At 33.9% G+C, this 13738-nt stretch overlaps 1 protein-coding gene across 1 annotated transcript; it reads left to right on the top strand.

Annotated features, from left to right (window-relative positions):
- Positions 1–479: 479 nt before the first annotated feature.
- On the top strand, positions 480–10942 carry LOC149790202 (monocarboxylate transporter 12-like). Its single transcript, XM_089973421.1, has 6 exons — positions 480–598; positions 1311–1475; positions 2309–2452; positions 3571–3717; positions 8428–9666; positions 10645–10942. Exons 2-6 carry the CDS (start codon positions 1322–1324, stop codon positions 10797–10799), a joined length of 1839 nt encoding a protein of 612 aa, XP_089829547.1. The 5' UTR covers positions 480–598; positions 1311–1321; the 3' UTR covers positions 10800–10942.
- Positions 10943–13738: the final 2796 nt, after the last annotated feature.

Raw genomic sequence — 13738 nt, forward strand, 5'->3', positions numbered from 1 at the left:
ACAGCTTAATGCACCCGATACATTTTTTTAGAATAAGACCTCGACCTCGCCAAGAAGTCGTTTTCGAATAGTACTAGAGATTAGTCTAATTATAAGCAAAGACAACTTACTATATACAAACAGGTGGACATAAACGTCAAGTTTATGTCAATGATTAAAATATTTCATATACCTACTTATACGACCATCTGCTCTCGATGTCTCAAGAAAGCGGACATCAATAACAAATATCTGCTACAATATATAGCATGTACTGTGAGAAACCAAATCACCGTACATTGGACCTATTGAGGTTAAAATCTTCTCTACTTTAAATCAATGCATTGGTATATTACGGACGGTAACTAATGAATAGTAAATCTGTTATCATTTATTACGGTTATATCTGGTTTTCCGAAGATAAGAGCAATGTTATGTCCCCAATAATAACACTTATACAACGTTACGTTGACCTAGGCAGAGTGAGCGCAGTTCATAAAATAATTTTAAGTTTACAGTTCTGTTAGTTTTTTTAATATATTTATTGCGGACTTTAAATTAACCGGACACATGTCCCTTGTTTAACAATATGACGAGAGTGCAGTGACTGGAGGAATCGGTACGTAAATACACACACACACACACACACACACACACACACACACACACACTGCTGCATAACATACGATTAAACACAATCAATTATTAATGCACGAATATATGTATTCAAATTTTCAAATACCAGAAAACCCGATTATTTGCTTTACTGCCACTTTCTTCACCTAAACCTTTGTAGCTGTCAACGTGCCAAAATACATACTTGCTTGTCTCAATGATCATACAAATCTACTTACACCTTATGTACATGTTATTTACATACATACATACATACATACATACATACATACATACATACATCCATACACACACACACACATACACACATACATACATACATACATACATACATACATACATACAATTGCAGGATGCACTGAATAACCTACTTGTGTTCATGTGTCGTAAAACACCGAATCAGCAACAATGTCAATACAGGCGCTAACCAGTCAGAAGAACAGACTGGAGCCCCCTTCTCCAATAACAAGTATAAATAAATAAATAAATAAATAAATAAATAAATAAATAAATAATTGTGCGACAATTTGGAATATCCTATGTAAAATTTCATTCGTAATAATACGTATCTTTATTCTTCTAACAGTAACGTCATTGTTGAAAATTTAGAATAGCTTTCTCAATTCTGCCCAAAGGGTAATTTGTTTAATGTTCACTTCAGCACTACGATTATCATAATAAAGGTCTAATTGCAGAAAATAACAAAATGTCTGAAAAATGTGCAAGTAACCAAACAAACGACTACACCAAACCGAGCGAAGATGACCAGGATAATGAAACTGGTGAGAAAGATTTGGATAAGGAAGCGGACGACATCGACCTTCCCATAGACAGAGGTTGGGCCTGGATGATTCTTGCTGGTAAAAAATACCTTTTTTGACGTGTCTACAGGTCTGATTGTGAGTAGAGGTCATTTTCTGGGTAGAGGTCAGATTGTACATTTGGTGATGTGCATTTACTTGACATTTCCCACATGTGAATGAACCTTTCGGAACGTTTCCCTGTCTTGTTCTTGACTGCCAGGGTAGTGCTATCCGTCCAAGACCTGGTGTAAATAAATTATTTTACATAAAACGGTTCAGTTTGCGATGATATGCCGTCCAAGCTAGACTATTAAACCAGATAAAAATTATAGCAAAAATGCGCTGAAGTAAGTCAGAAAATATTGATTTCGTTTCCTTTAAAATTTGTCATTTTTGGAATGATTTGAAAGACACTAGATTAAAGGTTAGCTGTATCTAACACTTAAATCTGTATTTAAGACCAATATCTCACACAGAAGGAAGACATCGGACTCAGACGCGAAACTAGTACTTCTCCACATCATACAATGCCACCTCCAGTGAAAAGTATGTCAAATCATACCAAAATTATATCAACAAACATTCGCTTTTCTGCAATGAATGCTGCGAATTTTACGGCATACATACTTGATCGTGCTTTGTGTACTTGTATTTAAATAAATTCGTATCTAACTTTGTCCTCGTTTTAAGACATCAATGGCTTTATATGCCCCAGAGATTGTTAAATATTTACAATTGTACAACCAAGCCTTATATTTTACTAATCGACGAATAAAGATGCTTTCTGTTTAACGAGATTGAAAACATGTAGGGTTTTTTTACGTTTCCTAAATAAGCAACACAACCAAGTAACAGTCTTGTTGGCTTGCTAATGATTTTGTTTTAAACAGGGGCCTATCTAAATAGCGTTTTGGTCGTGGGAATGCTGAGACTGGAGGGTATTTTCTTCAACGAATACCAGAAGCAGTTTCAGTCCTCCTCGGGCATAACATCTCTTATAACCAGTGTCCAAAATGGCGTTTACAGTTTAATGTGTAAGTATATAAGACATGTATTTAAAAAAATGAACTTTTCTATGTAATTTGTTGTTTTCGTATATATTTTAATCTCCAGATTTAAGAGGAATGTTTTAAATGATAATATGTAAAGAAAATCCAATCAATGCGGTCAAATACTATTGAAAAGTTCTTACACATATCAAAACTTTATGGAAGCTTACGTTGGTATTCGCAAAAAGAACTGGTATTAACAATTAATATGGCGACAATAGTTACGTACAAAAACGACTATATGAATATATTATGTATGATCTACATCTACTAAGAATGAATCTCTATCAAAATGGAAAAAAAATGAATTCTTTTAAATACAGATTGTCAACAGCTGTAAAACTCGGGTTTACGATTTTTTCAAATTTGCTCAAGATCTGTTTACAGATGAGCATACGTAGAACGTGGAATATGAAGCTAGAATAATATATAATCAGATGGCCAGTTGAATCCAAGATATTTTATGCTGCTTGGTACATGAAGAAAATTAAATTGAAGTCAGGAATGAATTTCCTAGACTGTCACTGCAAAGAAAAAGAAGAAAAAAAAATTAAATCTAAATAGAATGAAAATTTTAAAATATTCTTTGAATCATAAGATTTTTTATGTTAACTGCTACATGAAAGAAAACTGAATTGCAGTTGGGAATGAATTTTCTAGACCGTATGTGCAAAAGGACACGAATCTCATAGAAAGAAAGAAAGAAAGAAATAAAGAAAGAAAGATTGTTGTTTTTGTGGGGTTTAACGCCATATTTCAACACACGATAGGCTATGCATGGCGGCCAGTATTAATTGTGCAGGAAGAACCCGGGAAAACCCCGGGAAGAACCACCGACCCACGAGAAGCTACTGGCAAGCATTCTCTCATACCCACGTTGACTGAATCCTAGACTCGAACCCACGCAGAGAGAAGTGAGATGGCAGTGATCCGTAAGGGAGAGCGCTTTAGAACACTCGGCCACTCGGGGCCCCACAGAAAGAAAGAAAGAAAGAAAGAAAAAAAGAAAGAAAGAAAGAAAAAGAAAGGAAGAAAGAAAGAAAGAAATAAAAAAGAAAGATAGAAGTGGCAAAGAAAAAACAACCTTTTATTATCTCTATTAGCCTTGATCGTGATGTTAGCTGGAAGTGCTAGACTCAGTGCTCGTGTGTCTCTTGTTATTGGCGGACTACTGAACAGTGTTGCATACCTTATCAACTCCAGGTCCACTCGCATAGAATACGTCATCATTGGCCAGGGTGCTTTATCAGGTAAGCCAGAGTTTTCATTTTGTTTTATATTTGCTTATATACATATAAGCATATTTACATATATACATCACGCATATATACACACATACATGTATGTATTCATACCCATATATGTACATGTTTATCAAGACATGGTTAATTACTGTATTAACTACAATGACCTTCTACTGTCATAATTTCCCATGTACAGTTTCGGTAAGCGCTATAGTTGTCTAAATTGAAGTTAAAAGCAAAATTGGTTTTGAACTGGGGAGAACTTGGTCTGTTTTTATTAAATCTACAATTATAAATATATTATGTTATATATAGATTTATCAGATTAATTATATCATCAGCCTGTGCTTTTCGCTTTAATTCAAATATAATAATTATGTTTGTCTAAATTAATTGTATGACCACGTGTATTTTTTATCCATTGCAAAACATGTTTTATAAAAATCTTGATTCTACGATAATCCCCATATATATGAGAGATTACCTCGTGTGTAAAATACATAAAACAACCAACTCCTTTGAGATGAATCCCTTCAGATGTATACATTTTCCATCTGTTGTAATACTAGGATTAAACTGGTGTTTTTCTAAACCATTTCAGCTGTGACTATTGTAATGAGCTATATAGCTCTAAATATGCTTCAAAGGCATCCCCACAAAAGAGGATTGAGATCTGTTCTGAATAAAACGTAATTATCAATATTTCATACATAAAAATGTAACAAACTTTTCCATTCATCAGAAAATATTCTTCTTTCAATGCGTTTGCAAACTTAGATGTAGCAATCATATTTAGTCCACCTTCATGATAGTCCTTTTCATCAACATTTCTTTTGATTTCTTTCCTTTCCCCCATACGAAACAAACTTGTAAAAAGGCGTAATTAGTTCATTAATTTATAAAATTCTTCCGTGAATCAATCAGAACCTTGAATTCGTTTTTAAAATAAACATTTGCAGCTTCTGTATATAGGGCCATTTAAGGAATGTTTCTATGGATTTTTCAGTCTATGGACGTCTGGGAATTATAACAACATGTCAAGGTCGACATGACGAATTTTATACATTTTATATAAAGTCATCAAATATAGTTTTGCTTCATCCAAGCTTACTTGATGACTGGCTGTTAAGAAACCAATTCTATTAACAAACGGTTGCATCATTTTATTTATAGAATCTCACGTTTGTGAGCTGCAAAAATAAACGGTTCCTTTCTCTCACCTCACTCTATTCATTTTTTTCTTAACATCTTCCAACTCTTTCATTTTTTCTTCAATTCTGGAACATCACTGACATTGTTTCTGTCTTCAGAATTGCTTATATCAGCATTTAGTAGATTTTCCTGTCGACCTTGCTTTGTTTCGTTTGTGGTTAAAACATATATTTGAAATTGTTGTTCATCACATTTCTTATAAAACCATTTCCGAGAAAAGTTGATCGTTCATTGCACTTTTAAAATCAGATAAAGGTATAGTCTCAAAAGTATGTAACTGTTCAGGACATACTAATGTTACTTGTTCAGGACATACTAATGTGTAATTGTTCAGGACATACTAATGTTACTTGTTCAGGACATACTAATGTTACTTGTTCAGGACATACTAATGTTACTTGTTCAGGACATACTAATGTTACTTGTTCAGGACATACTAATGTGTATTTGTTCAGGACATACATACTAATGTGTAATTGTTCAAGACATACTAATGTGCAATTGTTCAGGATATACTAATGTGTAATTGTTCAGGACATACATATTAATGTGTAATTGTTCAGGACATACTAATGTGTAATTGTTCAGGACATACTAATGTGTAACTGTTCAGGACATACTAATGTTACTTGTTCAGGACATACTAATGTGTATTTTTTCAGGACATACAAACTAATGTGTAATTGTTCAAGACATACTAATGTGTAATTGTTCAGGACATACTAATGTGTAATTGTTCAGGACATACATATTAATGTGTAATTGTTCAGGACATACTAATGTGTAATTGTTCAGGACATACATACTAATGTGTATTTGTTCAGGACATACTAATGTGTAATTGTTCAGGACATACATATTAATGTGTAATTGTTCAGGACATACATACTAATGTGTAATTGTTCAGGACATACTAATGTGTTATTGTTCAGGACATACATATTAATGTGTAATTGTTCAGGACATACATACTAATGTGTAATTGTTCAGGACATACTAATGTGTAATTGTTCAGGACATACATATTAATGTGTAAATGTTCAGGACATACTAATGTGTAATTGTTCAGGACATACTAATGTGTAATTGTTCAGGACATACTAATGTGTAATTGTTCAGGACATACTAACGTGTAATTGTTCAAGACATACATATTAATGTGTAATTGTTCAGGACATACGTACTAATGTTTAACTTTTATGATAGCTTCTTCTACTCTTCTAATATATTCTGTGTTTCAATAGTGAATTATTGCATTTTAAGAATGTTTTCCTTTCGATTTCCTTTTTACAAGAGAATGCTCAATCTTTTTTTCCAGGTTCAACATTTACATGTTCAGTAATTAAAAAAACATTCCGAAACCAGAAAATGTCTATGCTAGCTTGCTTTACTAAATTATATTCTGAAAATATATCCGATGTAATACATTGCACATATATCCAATATTATACATAGTACATATATCCAATATAATACATAGCACATGTATCCAATATAACACATAGTACATATATCCAATATAATTCTGTTGGATTACTTACATTATTATAACACAGTGTCTGTATGTGGATCCATCACAAGTTTGAAATATCCACCAATTATCACATAATCATTTTTAAATGCATATCTTTTCTGCATCTCAGGGTTATATTCTGGACCGTCTCTATTTGGTCCATGCACACACACACACACGCAGATATATATATATATATATATATATATATATATATATATATATATATATATATATATATATATATATATATATATATCAGTGTAAATATGTGGTTTCCATGGTTATATCCTTGAACTTTTCAGTTTCTTTCATGACATGTGGTGATGGTTTTAGTATCTTTCATGACATGCGGTGAACTTTTTGGTTTCTTTCATTACATGCGGTGAACTTTTCAGTTTCTTTCATGACATACGGTGAACGTTTCAGTTTCTTTCATGATATACAGTGAACGTTTTGTTTTCTTTCATCACATACGGTGACTAATTTATTTTTTGTCATAATATACAGTGAACTTTTCAGTTTCTTTCATCACATACGGTGAATTTTTGGTTTCTGTTATGACATGATGAACTTTTCGGTTTATTCATTTTAGTCAGCACCTCCATCTTCACTAATCTCCTGATGAATTTGCAAATAAGGGTTATATCTGAATCAAATATATCAACTCTGTGGATGATGCGTATATCTTCACTCGGAAGTTAACGCCAGCTTTTTTTCTGAATAACTTTAATGTTTTGCTGCCCTTTCTTTAAGAGTGTCGTCTTTGTTTCGATTGCGTAAATCCAAAGACTATTAACTCTAGAGCTTTGCTTTACATCATCCACGTTATTTGTCAAAACTTATTTCAATTTTATTTCCACTATTTTCTCCAATTGTTCTCATCATTTATCTTCTCCATGGTTTCCGTTCATTTCTTCATCTTATCTTGTTCAACTTGCACGTCGAATAGTTCGCATCATAATTTTTTAACGTCTTCGCTAATCTGATTAATTGAAAAACACTGTTGAAGTTCCTCTGTTACTTCTTTCAGAGATAGTTTCAAATGCTTGTTTGATCAAGGTTTTTTTTTTCAGACTTAGACTCCACCTTGCCCATGAATTTCATGGAGGAATTCAATTTTGCCTGTATGGTTGCCGTTCTATGTTTCTCTTTCTCTTCTATTTTTATCTCTGATGTTCTGGGTTGCATCTTAGTTCTGACGAATTGCCGGATTGATGTTTGACTACTATCTTGGAATTGGCTTTTATTGCTACATTCATTTTCCAAATTTTATTCGTTCGACCTTGATGTGTTCTTTTTTGGAGGCATTGACAATATTCACTCACAGTTGTCTTATTATTTGTTTTGCATATCCATGTGTGAACTTTGAGTTATCCTGTACGTGCAAACCGAGCGGAGTGATTTTATCGAGTAAAAAATAAATATGGACATGGTTTGATCAAAAGCATAATTTAATTTTTTTATTGCTTTTTTAAAAAAAATGTTTCAATATAATCACATTACCTGCGTGAATGCTTTAATAGGCTCTTGTTCTGGTCTCATTACATTCAAGAGTTGAGCTCATATACCATTCTACATGCAATGTTGAAAAGTTCACTTCACACAAAAGGTTCCGAAAAATATAAAAAGGACATCTGCGAAAATTCATCAACCGTCACTCACTCCCGTTTTTAGTATTTTTTGTAGTATAATGAACACGTACTCGAATTTTAAAACCACTGCATTCCTGATAATAGTACAAGAACAATGGCAGCTATTTATAAAAAGAAGAAAAAGTGTGATTTAGTCTGCGACAATTGTACAGACAATTTGCCATTGTGAGTGTGACACTTGTGCCGGTACATGTATTTATAACTTATTTATGATTATTATGAAAAACACAGTCGTACATTTAAATTTACAGCACGATTATGACACGTTAGACAAAGATGAAAATATTTGTCTATTGCGTTAGTTCACTGATTGATTGATTTTACATTACATTTCAGGTGTGGCTTATTCCTTTATCCATTTACCGACAGTTGTCATTTTAAGCCAGTATTTCAAGAAGAGGCGTGGCCTTGCCAATAGCATATCAGTCAGCGGAACAAGTATGGGAGGTCTTATGTTGGCTCCAGTTGTCACTGCCATGTTTGAATACTACGGGTACTCTGGTACATTCCTGATAGTTTCTGGAATTGTTCTTCACTGTTGCGTTGCAGCCGCACTTTTTCGACCTTTGGAATTTTACAAAAGAAAATCAACAATGAAATCAGAAGAGTTAAAACCTTTAACCAGTAATTTTAAATTAACTGTTTCCGACTCTGAACGTGCTTTGAAAGGCGTGCAAAAACTTGGTCACAACAATGGTAGAAACGTAAATGGTTCGCAGAGCAACTGTAGTAAAAGTCCAATATTGCAACGGCAACTTGAGATTGCAGACGGAACAATAGACCCACTCAGTGATGAAAATTTTCCACTGAAAGTTGACAAGAAGGATACGTTACCACCTAATGTAGATATAAAACACAGCGCACGGTCCCTGCATGGAACAAGAGTGAGAACCATTACTGAATCAAGCTTGACAGGCTCAATCTCCGGAGTTATTGGGTCAATATCCCAGTCGGATGTCGCGCGCTTGGCAAGTGCTGAAAATTTGAACGTTTCGATTTGGGCAGAAAATAGCCTAAAAGAAGTTAAAGAGTATGAAACGAATAAAAAAGAATTAAACAGAACAACGGGTTGCAGTGCATCAGCAATAGTACGATCTTTACGAACAATTTTTGATTTGGAGTTAATGAAAAATCCTTTGTTCTGGATATTGTTGTTCCAGGCATCTCTTACGTGTAGTGGTCTGGTTTTTATGTCAGTTTTCTTTGCTCCACGAGCAAGAGAAATTGGTCTTGATGAGACACAGATAGGTTTACTTTATTCTGTTATGAATATCGTTGACCTCTTTTGCCTAATTATAACTGGTTTCATCTCTGACTTAAAGTTCATTAGGAGATCAACTCTGATTGCTATAGCATCGCTGATAGATGGTATCCTAGCTAATTGCATAGCCTTATTCACCACGTTCCCGTCCTTTGTTGTTTGCGTGTGTATACATGGTGTAGTTGGTGGGATGTACTTCGCTCTGTTTGCAGTGAATCTAGTGGATTATCTGGGGATGGAAAAGCTGGGCAGTTGTCTGGGGTTCACAAACTTAATACACGGAGTATCTATTTCCGTCCTATTCACAGCATTAGGTAAGTAGACTATCAATGGATCGGGTGCTAGCTTAAAGTGTGCTTTTTCTGTCAGACAGAAGTATCGAGAACCTTTCGGACGTAATTGACCTTAACCTTGACTGGAAGACCACTTAGTATTACATGCGCCTGAATAAAATATTATGATAAACAGGTAACCAATATATATATATATATATATATATATATATATATATATATATATATATATATATATATATATATATATATATATATATATATATTTTTGGATGAAGGTCTGCAAAGAGAATCTAGGAGGCCCTCTATACCTGAAATTGTCATCGATTTCCCGAAGAGCTCTAATCTGTCAACTTTGAAACTATCTACAATGTTAGAAGACAATAAATTACCAGATTAATTAATAATGGAGAGATCAGACCAAAATCTAGATTACTAGTAACATATCACTCAAAACCTTTCAGAATTCAATCAAAGTAATAAGCCAAACTTTAGTTCTCTTATCGTCAACATTTGTTAAAGAGAAGGGTATACTTTTCTTTGTGCCAACTTAGCTTATCAAATGGACGAAATCGAGAGATTAGTTTACATATAATTAAGAGATAATTTATATCTAAATCGAAAGAATCGTTTATTACTACATCGTAAGCAAACAAATATTCCACATCTCGAGAATAAACATAAATTTATTATTCAATACATGGGAGCAATGAAAATGTCTACATGTCAAAAACATGAAAAGGCGAGGAAAAATATTTTTAATTTTTTAAAATTAGAAGTTGCTTTTTCAATATATCTGGCAGAATCCACGGTATATTAAGAAGAACGAAGTGTGTAGTCTTTGTTACTATTTAGAATCACATGTAGATGATCAATTTCATACTAGTATATATATATATATATATATATATATATATATATAGCTTGCGTTAATACAGTCCAAACGTCTCTACTGGATTGTACCGACTTGCATTTAGGAGATAATGTTTTCCTTTCCAGGGTCTTTACGTGACACATCCGGAAGCTATATCTCCTCTTTCCATCTTGTGGGCAGTTTTCTTCTTCTTTCGTTCCTGGTGAACATGTGTACTCCATTTGTTGAACGATGGGTCAAAAAACGAAGAGCTTCTGTGACTCGAACAGAAAAGGCGTAACTCGATGGAAAAGAAGGAATGAACAAAAATGATGTTTTCTCCGAACATACGCAAAGTATGTCAAGTGCACTCTAACGATCTCATAAATAAATCTCAGATGAGTGTTGTTGAGAACCAGATACTGCATACGAAACGTCTCTGATATAATTAGATTTGTTGCAGCTTGTTGTTTTACAATCTCACACAGATTAAAAAATGTCTTACAAAATCACGTATTTCCCATCTTGTTCACCGTCTCACGATGTCACACGGAATAAAACCGATGTATTTTTGTGCTAATTGATGATAATTTGTTGCTTTGTCGATGCTGGTAGCCAACAGCGGTACGTAAGTGCTCCAAAGTAATAACAAGAAGGAGCCGGATCAGAGTCCAAATTAAAAACGCGATACTACTTTGCAGCTGTCAAATATAAATTAAACGTTAATGTTGTAATTTTACCTATAAATAGCAACTACAGTAGTAAAAGATTAACGTGAATGCCCGATTTAATAAGTGCCAAAAGAATTCGGAAAAGACCTGGAACTTCCCCCTTGCTCCAGGGAACGCATAAATCTATGAAACCGTTTTTGAGACCTGCAGTACATTTCATCCCTATCCATTACACCATAACTAAAAGTGAGGAATATAGATTCATATGTGTACAGCAGCTCAAGAAAACATTTGTACCATATTTGTGGAGAAAATATTGTTATGCGTTCAGTTTAGAGGTGATCCAAAGACAACTGAACCGAAGGTCAAGGTAAATGTTCCAGCACGTGCTGAAAGAAAATACCAGAAGAGCTTTGCGGTTTATAGGAGACAGCTGCGTGCCATAAAGCTGAACTTGTCACATCCTGTAAGGTCAGTTCATGCAAGTTTTAGTTCTAGACCACGTACCTTACGTCAACTTTGTGCATGATGTGCACCTCAGGCAAGGAAGAAGCCAACTGATCGTGCAGTTACAATAACTTTAATTCTATAGTGCGTATGTTGACTAGCACGTCGAATGAAAAATAAATCTGATTATTTTAGGGCCAACGCTGTCAAGGTCACCATATCTCAAAGACTAAAGTGCGTAAGCTGTGCGTAACGTACGTCTGGCGTAAGTTACGCAAACGACCCTGCTTAAGCAGAATCTACCCGTTTCACTAAAGTTCTGTAAACTACGCATTAACGTAAATACTCGCGTAACTTAAGGCAGGCACCTAGCTGGCATATCTTTTGCGCAAGAAATAAATGGCCGCTTTTATCGTCTTCGGACTGAATCAAAATAAAAATATCGGACGAAGCTTGCGACGTCAACGTGTGTTCCGGGACAGAACACAGGTCAGGAATAATTTGTATGATCTCAGTTTAACATCAAGATATCGCTTTCCAAAAGACATGTCTGCAACTGACTGATTTGGTGTGAGATGATACACAGACCAACACTGAGATCTCATCTTATACCCGCACATATTCAGGTTTGTATTTTGCCTCATAAATTTAAATTTAAATATGCCACTCGCAAATACCCCGCTAAAAACAGCACTGACTTGCCTGATGAGAATCGGCTTGCTGACAAAAAGTTACGTGGGGTATTGTTTTGTGTTGAAAGAATGCTCATTATGCATCGTGTGTGTGGGGGTGGGGGTGTGTGGGTGTGAAATAAGAACAAGAACTTAAAACTACTTCAACGATACAATTATTAATATACAAAAAGCATGCCAAATTGTTTTATATATACGGCTTTTCATTTAATGTTGTATATAATTAAGACTTTACAACTGTGCGTCTTGAGACTGGCAATGTGTTGTCTCCCCTACCAATATTCTTTCTTTCAATGCGCTCATTTAATTGTACAACAAAGGACCACATACATATTCCCCAGCATTGCAAAACATAAAAATATTTCACTACGGTGCATACAGATGTATCATAAATATCAAAATAATAAATACCAAGTTGAAGACCGCTGCTAGTTTAATATCCCAAACGAGTCTGACATTTTATTACCAAAAATAAAAAAAAATAAAAAATATAATAAATAAATAAAAAACGACTACTCAAATTTGCGACAACATCAAATAACCTTATATGTACTAAAAATATAAATTATACTATAGAAAAGGTTATTTCGTGTTGTCACACATTTAAGTATAGCAAATATATTTTGTTTCTTTCGTTGATAAAAGTCAGACTCATGTGCTTACAACCAATTTACTAACCTTGCAAGAAAACGTTCAAATGATTTTTTCGGGGGGAGGGGGGGTTGGGGATTGGTTTGTTTACCAGCATTTAATAAACATTTCAAAATGTTCATTAAGACACAGGCAAATGCGTGTTGTAACCCAATTCTAGCTACCGATAATTATACCTCTTGAACTACTAGAGGCTCGATTAGGGGGCAGTATAAGTATACCTCTTGAACTACTAGAGGCTCGATTAGGGGGCAGTATAAAAACGTGGATCTCATTTGCATTAGTATTTATTGTTTGGTACCAATTTAATTATATTATTTCAGCGATATATTTTTTCCACTTTGATTATCATAAAAATGAATTTTTATCTGTAATAAAAGGTTATTGCTAATAATGTACACTGTAGACTGTTTTTACAATTTCCCAGACAATTTCATCTATTTCTTAAAAAAATAGGTTTTGCAATTTCAGAGACAATTTCATTCGATTCTTAAAAAATGAAAATTAAATATCAATTTGTGTGTCTTTTGGTGTGCATATTCTGTAGATGTGATGTAATATTTTCTTTATAGATGCCCGAAAAACCCAAACTTATTTACGAACTTAACTGAGATGGCAAGATAGCATAATTAAAATAAATATACATAGATAAATACAGGCAGAAATACTTATAAGTAAATAAGAAAGGAATAGCTATTAATATTTTAGTCAGAAATGTTAAAAGTTAAGCTTACGGTATTATCAGTTTAAGGACAGGTAAGAGGAATTATGTGTATATG

The sequence above is a fragment of the Sinohyriopsis cumingii genome, chromosome 10, assembly GCF_028554795.1.
Source record: "Sinohyriopsis cumingii isolate HCF-2022 chromosome 10, ASM2855479v2, whole genome shotgun sequence".
Taxonomy (NCBI): domain Eukaryota; kingdom Metazoa; phylum Mollusca; class Bivalvia; order Unionida; family Unionidae; genus Sinohyriopsis; species Sinohyriopsis cumingii.